At 36.3% G+C, this 19,466-nt stretch overlaps 1 protein-coding gene across 5 annotated transcripts in view; it reads left to right on the top strand.

Moving 5' to 3' along the window:
• Positions 1-19,466, top strand: part of LOC120768013 (cytohesin-1) — a 134,482-nt gene that overhangs the window by 40,388 nt on the left and 74,628 nt on the right. Inside the window, exons 5-6 of one of the 5 annotated variants that reach the window (XR_005704728.1) lie at positions 7,042-7,434; positions 9,808-9,861. Coding sequence is in view for 2 of the 5 variants with exons in the window: in XM_040094452.1 (XP_039950386.1) it covers positions 8,513-8,594; positions 9,808-9,881 (156 nt within the window). In the remaining 3 variants the exon portion in view is untranslated. Of the gene's footprint in view, positions 1-7,041; positions 7,435-8,357; positions 8,595-9,807; positions 9,882-11,538; positions 11,810-16,770; positions 16,935-19,466 lie in introns of those variants that run through there. The other 4 variants (XM_040094452.1, XM_040094450.1, XM_040094453.1 and 1 more) reach the window with 4 other exon arrangements.

Here is a 19,466-nt window from a genome sequence, read left to right on the forward strand (position 1 = left end):
CAGAAGATTGCGAATGTTTGAAGCAATACGAACACAAGATAGAAAGACTTTTTAGCTAGAAGGTTTTCAGGACTCTTTACTGCGAGGGTCCCTACTTTTTAAAGGAAAAAAATACAGAAACTTCAAATTTAATGGGGAATAGAGCAAGGAATTTTTTATCATTCGAAAAAATATTCAATTATTTTTTGAAGAATCCAATTTTTGATGATTCGTTCGAGAATTTCGATTGGTAAGTAGTGAATGCGACACTTGATCTTTTGCTCCAAGGCCTGAATCAAAGCGGTTCACCGAAGTGTTCTCTCAATAAATCCACTGATTTGTGCGATGTGTGAGAAGTGGCGCCGAGTTGTTGATTAGTCTAATGCTGGTTTTGTGATGTCATCTTAGAGTTTTTGATCTTTTGCTGCCGTAATAATCCTACAAGATAAAAGCTTTGAAAAATAATATTCCTAAGCGACTAAGCTTTATAATACCCCTTAAAAAAAACAAGATTTGCAAAAGCTATGTTCTTACCAACCTGGGTTAAGAATTTTTAAATTGTTTTAAAATCCTATTTCCGAGGCAATAAATTTTTGAGCTTTAACTAGCATAATGATAATTTAGAAAAACCGATATTATAGTTTTTCAAAACACTATTCCTGAGCCACTATGCTTTGGAGCTTTAGTTACCAAAATATTATTTTAAACAATCAAAGACTATTCCTGAGCCATTAAACTTTAGAGCTTTGGTTATCATATTACTATTTTAGAGAAAAAGCTTTACAAAAGCTTAAGTCAGAATTTAATAATATTATCCCTTCAAAACAAAAGCTTTGCAAAAGCTATGTTCTTGAAAAGCTGCGTTGAGAATTTATGAATTTTTCAAAATACTTTTGCTGAGCCACTAAGCCTTGGAGCTTTAGTTACCTTGACAACCCTTAAGAGCAAAATCATTGCAGAAGCTACATATGTTCTTGGAAAGCTGTGCTAAGATTTTATATGTTTTTCAAAATGCTTTTCTTGGGCCGCTAACCTTTTTAGCTTTAGCTACCATAATACTATTTTAAAGCAAAAACTTTGAAAAAGGTATATTCTTGCAAAACTCTTCTGATCTTAGAAAGCTGTTTCAAAAAGTTTTTCAAAATACTATTGTTTAATTACTAAGCTTCTTAGTTTTGGATACCAAAATACTCTTTTAGAGACAAAGGCACTAAGTTTTGGAGCTTTAGTCATTGTAATATCCCATTAGAGCAAGCAGAGCTTTACAAAAGTAATTTTCATGGGTCATTGAGATAATTGGAAATCAAGTTCAGGCATTTCAGGTGGTTTTTATTTCAGAGCGACAGTGACAGTATATTTCAAAGTGACAGAGACAAGACATGAAGATGATACTCCCGCCGTTATGCAATCGTTGAACTTTCTTTCTTTTTTGTCAAAAAAAGCTCGGGCTTCAGAAAACATAACTTTCATCCAGTTTATGCTGATTTTCGGGAACAAGAAATCATTTTTATTTTTTATAATTGCATCCGACACATTCACCAGGCGTTAGTCATTTTTCGCGTTTGTCACAAAATATGTTTTAGCATTACTCGCAAGCAAACTAATTGTGAGCAATAGGAATATCTGCAATTAGTGATCGCTGAACAGCGTTTATTGCTTCTGTCGTTGCGCGCATTGCTGTTGTTGTTGTTAAGCATGCACATGGACTTGTGAATTTCCCTTTCTTGTTCACACACACACACACATACACACAGGCACACATATCGACTTTGATCTGTGTACGATTGGTCGTCGTTGTGCGGCTGTCAGGGCTGGATTGTGGCCGCAACTCCACTCCGAAATGAGGTGGCGAGGCACGCAGACCATTATTTGCCGCTAATTAAGCTCACCGCGTGCGCGCACAAACCCACACACAAACATACATACAGTCATACATACAATCGGACATATTTACGTAGAATTTACAACGAACTGAACGCAGCGCAAAATACCACTTGCCAATTCCAGCATAACACGCGTTCCACCGCGCGGCAGCTGAAGGTCCTCTGGCGGGCGACAACAGCGGTGCGCGCCGACGGACGCACGGACGGATGAACGTACCGAGATACAACAGCAATACCAGCACTTTTGTTGCACTGCGTTTTTTGTATGTTTTTTGCTTTTGTTGTTTTTGTCCACTATCGATTGGGCAGGCGGCTTCTGGAACGGCTTTGGTGGCAATTAATTCCACCATAGCAGTCCGAAAACTGATAAATGCTGTGAATGTGCGCGCTGCGCTTGGCCGGTGAATCGATGAATTGATGGCGGGTCGCGCGGCGCTTACATACATACTATGTATGAGGACGGTCCGATAATGACTTAGCTTTACGAACCGATAGCTTTAATATTGGAAAATAAATTTTCTGTCGTGTACGATTTCTTAAGTGACCGCTGTCAAAATATAGGGAATAAGTCGAGGACGTGTGAAAGAAGTCGAGTTCGCAGCTTAAAAAAACCGTAGAAGAGCTAGTTCAGTCGGTTATTCGCTTCTGGTTTTTGAAAAAGAAATCGTGTGGTGAAATCAAAGATCACTTGGATGCTCTACCCAGTGATTCTTCTCCCACAATATCGACTTTAAAATTGGTTTAATAAGTTTCAAGTTGGTCGCACGTCGGTTCTTGGTCAATCATACTTTAACTGTAATGTTTAAGTGCAGTCCGAAGTAGTTTTGGCCTTACTTCTTACCCATCGATAAGATATGGATCTCACCAGAAACCAAGGAACAGTCCAAACAATGGACTTCATCAACGTACTTGCTCCGAAGGAGGCTGAAGACTGTCATAGCGATCATAGGGCTCGTCTATGTAGAATTATTGATGACTTCGTGACCGTCGATAAGACATGGACTGGACATGGACATCCACTAGGACTCACCAGAAACCAAAGCACAGTCCAAACAGATGACTTCATCGAGGAAATTGCTCCGAACGAGGCACAAGACTGTCATAATGTAGAATTATTGGTGAATTCGTGACCGTCGGTAAAATATGAATCCACTAGTACTTACCAGAAACCAAGGAACAGTCCAAACAGGGGACTTCATCAGTGAACTTGCGCCGAAGGAGGTAGAAGACTGTCATAACGATCATAAGGCTCGTCTATGTGGAATTATTGACGACTTCGTGACCGTCGATAAAACATGGATCTACTAGCACTCACCAGAAACCAAGGAATAGTCCAAACAGTGGACTTCATCAGCGAACTTGGTCCGAAGATGGCAAAAGACTGTCATAATGTAGAATTATTGATGACTTCGTGACCGTCGATAAAACATGTATTCACTAGGACTCACCAGAAACCAAATAACAGCCCAAACAGTGGACTTCAACGACGAACTTGCTCCAAAGTAGGCAAAAGACTGTCATGACGATCCTAGGGGTTTTATATGCAGAATTATTGGTCGGATTCGGGCTCAATTTGGCGAAGACTTCCACCATGACAAGACACCGGCTTACAACTCTGCTGTCACTATGTCCAAATTGGTCGAACCAGACTATAAACTGCTCTTCATCCTCAGTATTCTCAAGGCTTGGCTCGGTACGAACTCTTTTTTTCGGTGCCGATCTGAATTTTCCTCAAGGTTTGACTTCGTACGACTTCTTTATATCTCTTTTGTCACAATAAAAGCCACTCGTCTGGGAGAAAATTTAGTGAAGACATTTGAATTTGTCGAATATTCTTCTTCTTTATTGGCATAGACACCGCTTACGCGGTTATAGCCGAGTTTACAAAGGCAAGACTGTTTTCTCCTCTTCATTGGAAGTAATTTTACGTGGCGGGTCCCAAACCCAGCGCCTTCTCACTTTAGCTTGCCTTCAAACGGATGTTTTTTGGCTACCCAGTGTATACTTGGTCTAAGACCGAAAGTCGTGAGCTGCTTGAACCATATAAAAATGAATCGTTTCTGGCCACTCCCAAGTGAATGTCGCTCAGAAAACCTTCAAGACATGGCTCCATCCTTCGAGAATGATCTCAAAAATCGCCAGCTAAACTTATACTATTCCGAGAAATAAAATTCCATGCTTCCAAAATTTCCGTCATCTTTTGTTAAGCAAACTAATTATCGAACCAACCTCGTATGTGTGTGTTGTTATATGTTACGTTGCAGCACCAGGCACCAGTCGTCGTCGTCGGCGCGTTAGAGTCGTGTTTTGGTGATTTTAACTCACATTTCATTTCATTCGATTTGGACATTTTCATCTGATTTCAGTTCACTACAGCCGAATGGCGAATTAGTTTCGTTTGTACAACTCTTGTTGTTGTCGTTGTTATTCCCTGTAGCTACTCGTACAGGACGAGGCAGAAATTCCTCAGCGGCTCATTGTGGTCGCATATGGCCATTGATTAGCTGTTGCTGCTGGTTTATATGTCCAGTCGCTTTGGGTCGCTATTCGGCACCGTTTGGGGCATGGTGCAGCATGTACTCGCTGGTTGTTGTTGTATTTCGTGCGTATTTCTCATTATTTATTTCCTTATTTCCTTGTTGGAGTTGAGTTGGGTCATTTTGCGCGCGCGGCAATGATGTGTCGTCCATCGATAGATCGATCTGTGCCTGTGTGCAAGACTCTTAAATTAACAATTAACTGAGGTTTTGTGCAAACTTTCGTTGCCGATTGCCAGTTTTACGCTTTGTTTACTACCTACTTGTTTGAATTACAAGTATTTATGCGATTTAAACCGCGAAAAAATACTCTAGAAAAAAGAAACCCGTGAACGCTTGGTGGCTGCCTCACACTTTATCCCTTGCCAAAACCACATTGATCCTTTCTTAAGATAAGCAGTGAGTAGCTTTGAGCTCCAGTGGTCAGATTTGTAATTGCGCTTGGTAGCTTTCTCTCTGAAAGCAGCTTGGTCTCTGAGTTTTGTCAGAATATATTATACAACACTTTGAAGCTTAAATACCGTTGAGTTTTCTCAAGTGGTGATTCAGATTCCCTGCTCTGATTTGCTATAGATTTGCCAACTGAAGCGTGAAATGCTAGAAAACGATCGATCGATTTATACTAATTACCATCCACCGAGCTCGCAGGTACTATAAGAACTCCAAATCTACATAGGTACAAGCGCTGAAAAGAACTTCCTTTCTTGAACTTTACGCTTTAATATTGGCTTAAGCTCCATGCTTTTCGAAACATCTTTATGTTCTTGTCCAAGTACTCTACTGGAAAATACTAGTCAACGATGCGCGTCTTACGTTCATTCCTTTGTAGCCATTGAGAATACTTCTATATCGCAATGAAGGTCTTTTGAAGCTTCGGTCCTTTGAATTTTCGACGTAAAGGAGAAAGGATGGCATAAATGTTGCATAAAGTTCCATAATCAACTTCCGTGGAATCCCTCAGATAGAATTTTTGGCTGTATACTCATTACTTCGTTAAGGAAGAAGTGTTCTATTCTTTATTCTAATTCCCTCGTAGCTTCTTTCGTGGTCAGTGAAAATATTTCAGTACGCCTTTTTGGAAAATGGAAGGTGAGAGCATCTCTGGAAGCGTTTCTTCGTGGACTGTGGCCGTCTCACTTTTTGGAACATTAAAAGTTAGATAGTGTATTCCATATTTTTTGCTCGGAGTTCCGGAAGTTAGAGCTTTTTTATCTCAGAATCTTACATGGGTTCTAAGCAGGGAGCAGTGCTTAACCAATGAAATAAAGATGGTGAAAATAATGGTCTGAAGCATTTTGGGGTAGTTTTCTGTTTATTTTATCTAGGTTAGTGTTGTTGTTGCACCTAAGTCCTCTTGGCGGAAAGCGCATTGAATTCACTTAGCGGTAGGTCCAGGAAAGGGGCTGTTTCTGCAGGTCGAGCGATAGAAAAGAGGTGTGAGGGAACCGTTCTCACGGAACGGAGCCGGATTTTTATCCAGCCAAGGATTGTCAACTCGGCAGAATTCTGCCGCTACAACAACACACAGATAAGAGGGAGTTGTTTTGGCGAAGCATGCAAAGAAGTGATAGTAGTGTAATGCGACTCTTTCCTTGCAGGACATACATACTTATATGTTTAGTATATCAAGGTCTAATCTGATCTATCTGCGATAGGTGTTGTTTCGACTCCAAAGACATCTTTCAATGAAGGAGTCAATGAAAGTATTAAAATTTCCACTGTGAATGGCATAGGTACTCGTCAAATTAATTCCCACCACAAACGGTTAGATGTTACCCGGGTTTTATGCGGGCGAGAACTGTTATTGCAATGATCTAACCCTGTTTTAAACTTGGTTATCATTAGAGCAACTCATAGCAGCGCTGCTCTATATCCCTCTGATCCGTGTCCGGGCCCTCGGAGGAATTCTTACACAAACTCCACCTCTGCTAGGTATTACAAATACAATGGATGGTGCCATCTTAAAACCTGTACTACTAACGCACAACAGCGATAGAGGCTGTACAGCTGTGCAATTAGCACCTAACCTAGTCGACCTTCTTCTGGCTGGCCTTCGAGTGTCTAACAAAGGACCTCAACGGTCTCGAGGAACTCTACTCGGCAGCATAACTCCCAGTCTGCTGAGCAACCTTCAACCGTACATGACTCTCTTACTCACAGAGTTGTTAAACTATCATGTCTATTTTATCTAGATCCCTGAGATCCCTGTCTTAGAATATAAAATCATACAAACACCACCGGAGCAAAGCTTCTTGAAAGCGGAACAAATTTTAGATATAAGAAAATATACAAATTATTTCTTATAAACCGCTTAAGATGTGTAAGGCTCTTCACTTGGAGAAATCAATCAAGACATGGCCATAAAGGGTTAGATATTCGAAATAAAAGGGCTTGGCCGAATAAAATCCGGGTCAAATCCGGTAACGTAGAAAGATCTCGACAGGTTTCTTCATCTCTTGAGAATAAGTTCCGTACGGCCTGCCAAAACGTAGGTGCCATATTTTAAGAGAATTTTATGATTAATCCACGGAAGGTCTACTGCACTTTTAGGCTTCCTGAGCTTTATTTTCCTTCATCTATAGACTTAAAATAACTTGAAATAATATATAATAACCTTCAAACTTCTCTTTTCCCGATTGCAGGCACTCCCGCACCCACCTAGCGCCATCTAAGTGGTTTACGTGCGACAAGTGTGAATTCAAGGCGCGCATCAAGGGCCACCTCAAACGTCACATGCGCACACACACAGGTGAAAAACCCTTCCAATGTCGCTACTGTCTCTTCCGCTGCAGTACTTTCGACAATTTGCGTAAGCATGTGCTCAAAACTGGCAAGCATCCGGGCAAATTCATCTACGAGTGTGAACATTGCAACAACGTCGGGCAAAAGAAGTCCTACAAAACCAATTCATATCACGAGTTTCAGGCGCACAATGCAGAAATGCATGGCACGAGAGTGCAGGCTACATAAGCAGCGCGGACGTAGTAGGAAGGAACGTGTTCTAGTCAATTTACGCCAGCAATTAATAACATAAGGTAAGTCCTGCGAGCCAGCTATCGGTTAAGTCACCGGTTAATTACGAAACGGTGCTACCGGAGATTTCTGATAACGTTTCTTTGACTTTTTAAGTCAGAATTCAAGGTACTGCAGTTTTGATAGGCGGGTGAGTGCGGCAAGAAAATCTACTTTTTGTGCTTTGTAGAAGTCGCTGCTAATACAGGTTCGAAACTTAGCTAAATTTGGTTTACAGCACCATCTAGTAGTGAGTTTGACATTTGGCTCATCATCTACTTTTATCTACACTTTATCTCACTTTTCGAAACGTCAAACTATTTAGCACGCCACCTTTAGATGTAGCGACACCTCTTTACCTGAGCACGGTTTGTGACATGGCTAACTCTACTTCCTTTATTTCGAGTTGAAATCTTGAAATAAGGTGTGTCTGTCATTGCGCAAATTTTCTATAACCTTACAAAATTTCATTAGAAATTTCTGAACAAATATATGAACTGTTGATTAATAAAGATTGAAAAATAATATTTTTTTCCATAAAATAATAATTTTTAACCTTTAAATCATTTTGAACCTTAAATTTTATTTTATTTTACATTATAAAATTGGCAAAAAATACAAATATTTATATATTTATACAATTTATGCACCCTGTTTGGCACGAATAATGGGAAGTGACAAGTAACCACTAATATTAAAGTTGCCATTTTCCATTATAACTTTACTTAATCTTTTTGTTACTATTTTCCGCAGTTTAGTTCAAACAAAACAGCAAAATTATCGTTAAACCTCTACAAACAATTATTTTATAGCATAAACTTTACTTTTACACCTAAATTTCTTTAAAAAAAGTCGCATAACATTCTTTATTTAACAACTGAATGTCAAAAACTATATGGCATCACTGTCACAATTTGACTTTTCTCTATGTGAAGAAACGAGAAGAAATAAACGCGTCGAAACTTGCAACGAAAAAACTCCGATTTGTGTTCAATTCTTCTATTTGTGTATTGTGTGTGTGAAAATTGTGAATATTCATAATGAAAATAATTAATTAAATCTATAAATTAGTGCGGTAAATAAAGCTGTGCGTTAGCTAAAATGATTAGTGCGATGGATAATCGGTCGTACGGTGCGATTTCGAAGGCGTCCACCGCTGGACGTAGCGACTTTACAGCGCCAGGTAAATTGAGAAGGAAAAAAACGAAAAAGCAGCAAAGCAAAGCATAGAAAAATGAAAATACTGTTGGAATGAAGTACTTGCTACAATATAAATAATTAACCAATTGTGTAAATTCCAACATAATGAAGTATGTGCCTCATTACAAAACAATTGTATGCTATATGATAAATAAACATGAGCTTATATATGCAAATAACAACATATGTATGTATGTATATAAGTACATAGATGTATGTGCAACAAATTTGATGCTAAGCATTTTGTTGACGTTCATGTTTTTATTGGCAGCCAGGTGAAAGTCCAGGAGCATAAAATATGCCCAGTTTTTTGAATGGATTGAAACTTGTGTAAATACATGTGAAATAAACGGCGTTTATTTAACTAGAATGTTACAAAAACATGAATATTTATAGAATGTGTGTTCCTTCATTAATTACAATATATTAATCATGCAGTTCATTCCCTGTTGAGCAATGTCTTTTGAATTTAATAAGCGCTCATTGAATTTACAGCGGGACACTCCTTGGCTGCCAACGTTCATTGACGTCCGTCCATATTTATTGAACACAGCAAATTAATTCTAGGCTGTTTTGGTACGTAAAGCCATTTAGCAATTGGCTTAATTGGCGAATTGGGGAGGTGGCTTACCTAATTTGTGTGCGACAACAAAGGTATTAGGAAAGTAATTGACACACAAGAACTAGACGCACATAAGAGCTGCTTGTGTCAACACTTTTGGGAAGTGTACAAAATACGAATATTGTGGAAGTTAAGAAATTTTAGTGTCATTCTAAATTTATGACTGGCGATTTATTACGGCGAAAATGGGTGAATAAATATTTGCTGAAAAGTGTTGTTTGCTTTTAGTTTTATTGCAATTGAATTGTGCCACAAAAATATAAACAAGAAGAACTGACACAACAAGAGTTTGTGTTGCCTTTCTTTTGTCATAAAAATAATATTTACATATATATAATTAAACTCATTGCCGCTAAATATTTGTGCCAAATATAATATATAAATGGCTTTCATAAAAAATAAAATACTGCCAAACAGCGTACCGCGCTTAACACTGTCTATTGCCATTCTCTGTGGCATACTTTGCGCATTTCACCTGCCACATTTTTACTATGCTTGCTTACGGTTGTGCTATTTTTTTAATTTTGTCTGTCTTAATTGCCATAATTTCTTATTTTATTCTAATTTCTTGCAGAATTAACTCCTGAACAGCAGAAGCTGTTAATTGAGCTACGTCGAAAAAAGCAGGAACTTTTGCTGGAAATTCAGGTAAGTGCCTTTGCTAATATTAGCATAAAACTTGAAATTTTTCGTTGTTCTTACATACTCTTCCATAGTTCATTAACTCCAATTGGCTCATACAAAAAGCGTGTCTTATCTTCCTGCAATTAATTCGTCATTTACTTCTGCTGCTCTCAAATCCACTTTTTTAGTGTCAAAATGAGTCATATGTGTAGTGTTCAATGCGAAAAGATTTATTTTGTAGCTCAATTCAAGCCGTGTGCAGATTAGCTGCTCAACCGCGCCTTGTAAAGTCAGACTTTGCTTCTTTGGCTTTGATCAGGCTGCAGTGCAATGTCGCTGTCGCTTTGTTTGGTTTTGTTTCTAATGTCAAACGTTGTTTTTATTGTAAAAAAGACACTGTGTTTTATAATTTGTTTCGGAAATAATGTTTCCATAAAGCAAGTAACGCTGCCCCAGCACTTTTTATTGGTTCGTCTTAATTTGTAAATACATCATGTTTTTTTTTCTTATTGTAATTTTGGCATTACCCCGCTTTTTTTTGTTTATTTGGTTTGCTTGTTTACTAATTGAGTGGCCAATTCGCTGAAATGTTGAATTTTTGCAGCTTATTTGCATACATGCTTTATTGTATGTTTCCAAGTACTCATTGACACATTTCCCATTTCTCCGACAGTTTGGCTTCTCTTTTATAGTGTCATGTGGGCAGAGTTATAAAAATTCATTACATCCTATACAAAGTTTATTAAGTTTGCCATGGAGGTTGTAACATCTGGAAGGAAGCAGCGGAGGTCCTATGAAATATTATATATAAATGTATAAATGATCAGCTTGACGAGATGAGTTAAGTTGATTTAGCCTTGTCCGTCAGTCTGTATAAAGTCGAACTTTCCTCAGTTTTTGAGGAATTGCTCTAAAATTTTGGTCACGTCCGTTTTTCTCCAAAAAGCTGTTTATCTGTCAGAACTACATACATATGTAGTTGCCATATCAACTGTACGATAAAAATAAAGTTCTTGTATGGAAAAAAAATTTATTTGATGATATATTTTCACGATAATTGTGCAATAATGTCCAGAGATATTATTAAGATCGGAACACTATAGCATATAGCTGTAAATTAAAACTGATCTATACTCTGGTATGTTGTAAGAAATAAGCTGTAAAACGTATTACTATTGCTTTAAAACAGCCGCAGTTAACGTTTTTCGTGTTTTCATTAAATTTTTTTTCAACTATATATCTTATCACACCAACAAAATACATGCTAAAAACCGCATCACGTCGTTTACTCACGCGACTTTGTTTTTTTTTTTTTCAAATATGTACATACATTTATTACAGTGGGCGTGAGAATTACGTATTTGTCGGCGAGACTTACCGGCGTTTTAAATTAGAAATAATAAATTTTTAAAATAAACACAAGCTGTTTGGGCGGTCAGCGCGTGCCTAACTAGTTATGCAAATTTGTAACAACGTGCACCATAAAAAGTGACCGATTGCAACCAGTTTTTGTTTAATATTAGTGATATAGTTGCACGTGCTGACGTCCGAAAGCAAGTAGTAAACAATTTTGTTGTTTTTTTTTTGCTTGCATTTTTTCACTATTCCCTTTAAAATTGTTTTTCGAGTTGCGTTTTAACTTTTTTTACATTTGCTTAGCAGACTTTTTCGGCTAGCACATGGATTTTTTTTTTGCCGGAAAGTCAACTTGGCAGTTGTAAGCGCACTCTGACAATCCAATTGTCCGAACGGTAGTTCCCGCCTGACTTTAGTGCTAATAGTTAGTTGTTCGTTGCAAAATTAGTTAATTGTTCGTTGCCAAATTAGTTAATTGTTCGTATGGTCTTCCGCGTAAATTTCCAAATGCAAGTGCTCTAGTGTTTTAAATTGTAAAAAGTATGAAAGTAATGCAAAAGTTAGTCTTTCGCAGAAAAGTGAAATACACCATACAGGTTAGTAAATTTTGTTTTAATTACAATAATAAATGGTTTGTAAATATATTTCTATAATCGAATTGTTTTCGTTGTGTTAACTATAAAGAAAACCACCAAAATAGCTGGTGTTATCAGCGCACTAAGTATGTCAATGTCGTAAGAAAATTAATTGTATTTTTATTTTCTTAAAAAAATGTTATGAACTGCTAGTGCAAAGATAAGCTTAGCGCACTTGCAGACATATTTACATATGTACATACATATGTATGTACTTATGTATGTATTTACATACTTTAACATATGTATGTATGTACGGGTAGATATGAACAAAGAAAATTCAGTATCACCCGCAATTTAAAAGTGAATTTAAAAAATTGTTTTTACATTCTCTTAATCAAAATATGTAAGTCTTATTATTTTGGACTTCAGTGTTATTGTTTTAGTGCTGGACTAGAGTCGATAATATTGGGAAACAAAACCAAGAAAAAACGTAATCTGCGGCGGCACCGCGTTATCTTTATCTTGAACTAGTCAGTTATATGCTACTATAGGCCGATTTAAATACTTTCTTCGGATATTATACCAATTGGGAAAGGACCTATGCAAAATTTCAGATCGATATCTCAAAAATTGAAATACTTATTCGCGTATATACAGGCAGATGAACAAACGGCTATAACTAAATGCCGTTCTCACGACAATTGGATACACGTATCCGGAACGGAGCAGGATTTTTATCCAACCAAGGTCTGTCAAACCGGCAGCATTTCTTCAAATTACTTCAGGAATGTTTTCTGTCGCAACAAAATCAACACCAAAGACTCAGCTTATAATGTTGATCATTTAGAAGATAGAAGATAGAAAATAATTGAGGCTTTGCACTGCGACATATAGTCTATTATGCGCTTTCCTATATCATATATGGGCAAAGATGTCCAGCACTCTGAACAATTCCAGGAGCTTGCTAGGCGCGACTGAGATGATGTGATCCACGTAGATGGAATCTAGGGCCTTGAGCCTGCTTCTACAAATTGTTGGGCAATCTATAATCAGGTGTTCTGGAGTTTCCTGTTCCATGTCGCAAAACCGGTAGTTTGAGAAAGAGAATATTCCCATGCTGGGAAGTGCATCCTGAGCCTGCAGTGCCCTGCATAGAGTGCGACAAGGAGGCGGAATTTGTTTCGGGAGAAGTTGTTCATATCTTTAAACTTTCAAGGTTGTACCCTCCAAGACTTAAATCTGATCTGAACGGGGTTAGATCACCGAAATAACAGCCTTTGGCCGGATAAAATCCGGGTCAATTCCGGTGCGTAGAACCGGCTGTTGTGGGAATTGATAGCGACTCCGATGTTCCCATGAGGCTGTTAAAAACTTCGTGCCAAACTTAATATATCGATTTCAGGGCACACAAATCGTAGTACAATGAAACCCATTGGAAAATGAAGATAAACAAAATAATATTCCGGCGGATTTGAGTCGATAAGAGGAAGAGAGATGGTAACATTTTTAAGGGTATAAACAGTTTAACTAGATTTCCGGAAAACAACTATGGAACAACATGGAAAAAATTTACATGGCAAAGTTATAGGTAATAAAATATCTACAATTTTCTTACTAACAACTTAAAATTTATGTGAAAATATCCAAGTTTTCAGATTTTGTTTTTATATATGTGACCTGGTCTACGAAAAGGGGGCTAACGTACGAAAACTAGTTTTCTGGGAAAAGCTATTAAAAATAATCGTCAGTTTCTCGTTATCTCATTAATTGTTCTCCTTTTTTTTTGACAGCTAAGCCCCCTTTTCGTAGACCAGGTCACATATGTATGTATAAAAAAAAACAAATATTTAACTAATTTTGGCGATCAGAGTTCGGGAGACCTGACTATCAATGGTTTATCTCATTTACCGGCGAAACTACGAGTCCTATAGAAAAAACTGTATGGCAAAGTTGCAGATAATAAAAAGATCTGTTCCAAGACAGTCGGCTCTAGGTAACCGGATTTTTTACCCGGCCAAGGACAGTCAACTCGCCAGAGTTCTGCCACTACAGCAACAACACAATGAAAATAAATATACATTTTGTATACATACTTTTTTCTCTTAACCTCAAAATTTATGTGAAAAATTCACATAACCCAAAAACCGTAATTTTCAATAAAAAAAAAATTCTGAAGTCTAAATATCTATGTTTTTTAAGAAGTCAGTAGTTTTTTTGTTCGTGGAAGTCCATACTTTCAGATGGTAAGCCTTCTCTAAAATGCAAACAATTTTGTTTGAATTGAAATATTTATTTTTTCACCTAAAACTATTTTAGAGAAAATTCTCACATCAAAATATCAGTTTTTTTAATTTGATAGGCTTTATTTTCGGTAATATCTCTGTATGTAAATGTAGGTCTAACATCAGAGTTTTTAAAAAATCTTTATTCAAACAATTTCTATATCAAATTAAATCAAAGAATTCATCTGCTTTCAAGCAACTTTTCATGCGCCTAAAAGTATGCAACAGCATTTGCCTATGTTCGTAATGCTAACGCAATTGTATGTGTTCACATTCAACAAAGAGTATTTTATTATTAAAACTTTTAAAGAGAAAGTCTATAATCTTATTGTTTATGGCTAGAATTCGCACAATTCATTTTCAAACATTTTCGTTAGCGCTGATAACAAGTGAGTAATTTGTTCATTTGTAGTAAAAATTTTTTACTGAGAAGCTTGCAATGATGAATTAATTAGTATCCATGCAGATTGATGCTTCATATGCGCTGCGCGTATGTCTCTGAATGACTCATATTTATTCCGTTAATGAAACACAATAGCGCTTAGTAATTGTAGGTACATACTTAAGGTTTGGGCAGATCTTTATTTAATATTTGTTTATGATCTTAATATCGCATTTCCGTTAAATGCTGAGGTTGTTGAAGATGCAAAATGGGAAATTCTGTGAAATTTTTGTATTTCTGTTTTTAAGTGCTGAGAATTAGTTAAAAAAGCTTTGTAATATATGTACATAAGTATGTATGTATGTACATATGTATGTATGTATATCTGTATGATATTGCACACCTCTGCATATTCCCTCGAGTCCATTCAACTAACACACCTTTCCATATACATACATCATATGTATATCACCTTCACTAAACTCTCTTTTAAAAGAGCAACCTTTATACGATGTTGATGATGACATTCAAACTTACGCCTAACCACATGCGAAATAACTGTTAAATTACAACAACTGCCACTTGTGTACCCTGAACAGTATTTTAAGTTTGTAATACCTAGAAGGAGACGTCGGAGACCCTATAAATTCTATATTATAAATTACATACATACATATACATATACTCCAACTAGTCTCTCAGTTCTTGAGATGTCGCACTGAAATTATGTGCACGTCCTTTTCTCCTCAGTAAGCTCCACATTTGTCGGAATAGTCGATTTCGGACTACTATAGCATATGGCTGCCCTACAAACTGAACGAGAAAATCGAGTTCTTTTAACTTTTTAGCGTATAGCTGCCATACAAACTGATCTTTCAAGATAAAGACCGGGTATAGAAAACTTTTTTATTTAACAAGATATTTTCTCGAAATTCGGGATGTCCAAGGCTATGCCATAATATCCGAATATATTCTTCAGACCACTATAGCGTATATGTATGTAGCTGCCATACAAACTGATCGACTAATATAAATACCGGGTATGGAAAACTTTTGACACGGTATCTTCTCGAAATTTGGATCAGATAATTGTCCAAAACAAAGCCATCATATCCGAAGATATTCCTCAGATCAGACCATTATCGTGTTTAGCTGCTAAACAAAGTGACCGATCCAAATCAAGCAAAAATACTCTTTAACCCTTTTATGCTTAAAGAAATGCACCACTGAAGGGAATTATAGCTACTTTGTAACCGAAGTTAACATTTTTCGTGTTTTACTAAAGTTATTCCACCTCTAAATATACATATTTATTTTCATACTAGTTAATTTTTATTTAAATTTAACTTTTTTTGTAATTTTCCTTGTACCAATAACCTCTAAGAGCCAAACTTATCCACTTGTTTGTCTTCTAATCAGAAGATCTTGCCACCCAAATGCACTCTTCTAGTTTACTCTATTATCATTTTACGCTCTTTTGTAATTTTCTCTCACTCCCTGCCTATTCAGCGTTTCACTCTCTCGTAAAAATAATGCAAAATTTCATCAAAATAAACCCTGTAGTTTGACGCGTCCATATAAATATGCCAAATATTTGCGTATCTTACAAATTTATACCCGCACTTTCGCTGTACCAACTAAGCGCCGTTGATTTTGAGAGCATTTGACATGTATGCATAACTTTTGACAACCACAATGCGCGATAATTTTCCATTGATAAGATAAATAAAGTGCTAAATACTAAAAGCAAACAAATGAGCGCGTGTATCTTCGCCAAGCATACAAAAAAAGTTACTGATCCATCTCAGCGTAGCGGCAATAGCAACAGTTGCCAAGAGTAGTTGGTGGCGCTCCACCAAAGAAAAACAAAACCCCAAACGCAAGTCAAGTCAACAACAAGCGCATACAAAATAAACATTGTCGTGCAGCGGCGAGAAGTCAGCTATTCAGCCGTTACTTAAAACAAACTTCCGGCAGCCAACGAGAGCGTATGAGCGTATCAAAACAAAGGCAGCAATCGATAGAGACGTCTCTGTAGTTTTGGTCATTTGCTGACTGCGAGAGCGCGCTCACCAATTGAGGGCTGCCTGGCAGATTGGCTGGTTGCTCGGGTTGTCCGTTTGCTTGTTTGTTTGACTGTAGTTGCAGCAGCGAGACCTGCTGAACGTTTCAGCTGTTATTTTTGACGTTACGATTTCAGTCTGAGTTCGAGAATCTAAACAAAATGTTGACGTGACGGTCGATAGACGCGCGCGTAAGCAACAAAACGTTGATAAAATTTGCAAATATCAAAAATATAATAATAAACAAATAAGTGCAATAGTTAAATGAAAAGTTAGTCAGTGTATACTTTATAAATTTTTATAAAAAAAAATTATTTGCAAATTGTTTGCCAGCTTTTTCGTTGAAAGTGCGGCTGACGTTGGCTTAAAAGTGTAAAAAAGTGAAAAGAAAGTGCAAAAATTCTTTGGCCAAAGCAGTAAGCATTGCAAATATATAGTGAATATATAGTGTGACTGCAACAACAACAACAAAGTTATAATGAAAAGCAATAGCATGATGCCTTAAGTGCCCTTCGATTTCTTTGTTGTCGCGAATTTTGTACACTTACATACATACAAATACGTGCCTAGTATTTGGCTATCGTTTGTTGTTGTTTTGTTGGCTATATTTGTAGCCATCGACCGCCGACCAAACGACCGAAGGAGGAATGCACGCGCAAGTCTGCTGCTAAGTTTTGTTTTGACGGCTCGCAAACTATCTGTAAAACAAAGAGCAAATCATCACTTAATAGTCATATGTATATGGTTGTGTTTGCGCGCTTCTCTATTCTTATTAAGTGGTTTAAAGTGTGAAATTAAGTACACACTACGTATTATCTTATCATCGGCGCTGCTTATGAGCTTAGTGTATAAAAAAAAAATAAATGAAAATAAAAATAAAAATTAAAAAAGTAACAAATTTTGAACTTTTCCCTTACAAAATGCGATTTTTGATTAAGCAGACTCGTTGCTTGCGTTATATTAACTTCAATCTATCGTACTATATACTACATATTGTATTTACATATGTATGTATGTTTTTGTGAACTTCAGCCAAATTCTTTATTTGATTATTTTGCTTTATCAACAAAGGGCAACAACACTTTTAGCGATTTAACCGGTCACCCAAGCAACTACATACATATGTATATTATGTATTTGCATTGTGACGAGTTCGCACACTCTCTACTCGCCAGGAAAAAAATAGAAAAATTATAAGAAAAGATTTTTCGCATGCCTCGCATGCAAAATGAATTGTGTTGTTCTCTTGCTATTTTTACGCATTTTTGCATATTTTTCGACGGTGCAGCCCAGCAGCGCTAGTAGCCGGAGCTTTTTGCTCATTATACACGCTCTAGAAGGGAAATACCTACTATATGTATGTATATGTACATATGTATATTTTTGTGTGATTTTAATAATATCAACGTTGCTTTTAGCAGGAACGCAGCAGCATGCTTATTTGTTGCTGGCGCTGGCCCAGAGTGAAATTTTGTGTGTCGCCAGCCACAATTTGGATAGTCTGCCTTTGTTGCGTTGGTATCTGCTTTAAAAGCGCACATGTGTTACACTTATAAAATTTTGCCTGGGCATTATAATGAAATGTTACGCTTATAAGTGGCTACAAATGTATGGCAATTGATAGCAAATTAGCTACGGCGCTATGTGAACAGTGGGTTCCCAAATACATATGTACAACATACATCTGTGGTTCGTATTAAGTACAAGTGTGGTTTATCGGCAATTAAAACAAGAGAAATTGTTATATACTGCTGCACTGAAGCTATAATTCGCTTCGCAAATAAAGAAGTGTTCCATAGAAAAACCTGATGTTGTTCGTTCAGTTTGTATAGCAGCTGTATGTTATAGTGGCTCGATTTGAACTATATATTCGGGGATTGTAACGCTATATTGGATAATAATCTGTGCCAAATTTTCGTGAAAAAATCTCATCAAATAAAAAAGTTTTTCATACAAGGACTTGAGCTTGATCAATCAGTTTGTATGACAGCTATATGCTTTGATGGTCCGATCTGAACAATTTGTTCGGAGATCGTGCCGTGGTCTTGGATAATAGTCCCTGTCAAATTTTGTGGAAATATCTCGTCAAAAAAAAAGTTTTTCATACAAAGACTTCATTTTGATGGTTCAGCTATTTATACTATAGATATGTTATTGTGGTTCAATACCGGTGATTGAGATGCTTCTTGGTGAGAAAAGGGTGTGTATAGTATATTCGAAAAACTGAATATTTTATAGTTCTCCGAAATAAAGAGTAGCACAACTTTAAGATTGCGGCTGGGTTCATGCCAAAATCGTATCGTTCCTGTCCTTACTACTTAAAATTCTCTGAGTCAATTTGCAGTTATTCCGTTTATTAGTTTTTTCGTCGAAATCAAAAAAATGTTTGACGTCAGTTATGGCTTGTTGTTATACATATACATACATACATATGGATGTATATATAAATGTATAATATTTTCTTTAAATGTTTACTTTTCTGTCACCAGCCATTCCATATCTATAGGTGACTCATATCTTTAGTTTACTTTGCAGTAATTCGGCAAAAAGTTCGTTTTCTTAAATTAGCAAACAAAATAATAATTTATTTTGGCTTTGTATTCAGTGAAGAAAAAATATATACATAAATAAGACAATAACTCTTAAAAATTTTAAAAGTATTTCAAGAATGTCTACTTAAGTTAGCACTGCCATATTAAAAATAGCATATTGTGTTCAAGCATGTTTTTTGTTTGTTTGTTTATTTTTTGTAATTTTTAAAATATTTTTTTTTTCAATTTTAAATATATTTTTTTAATTTTAATTTTTAATTAATATTTTAAATATATTTTTTTAAATATTTTAAACTTTCTTTTTTTTTATAATTTTTTTTATTTTTTTAATTTTAAATATTTTTAAATTTTATATTATTTTTATATTTTTTTATATTTTATTTATTTTTATTGAAA

This window comes from Bactrocera tryoni, chromosome 2 (genome assembly GCF_016617805.1).
Source record: "Bactrocera tryoni isolate S06 chromosome 2, CSIRO_BtryS06_freeze2, whole genome shotgun sequence".
NCBI classification, from domain to species: domain Eukaryota; kingdom Metazoa; phylum Arthropoda; class Insecta; order Diptera; family Tephritidae; genus Bactrocera; species Bactrocera tryoni.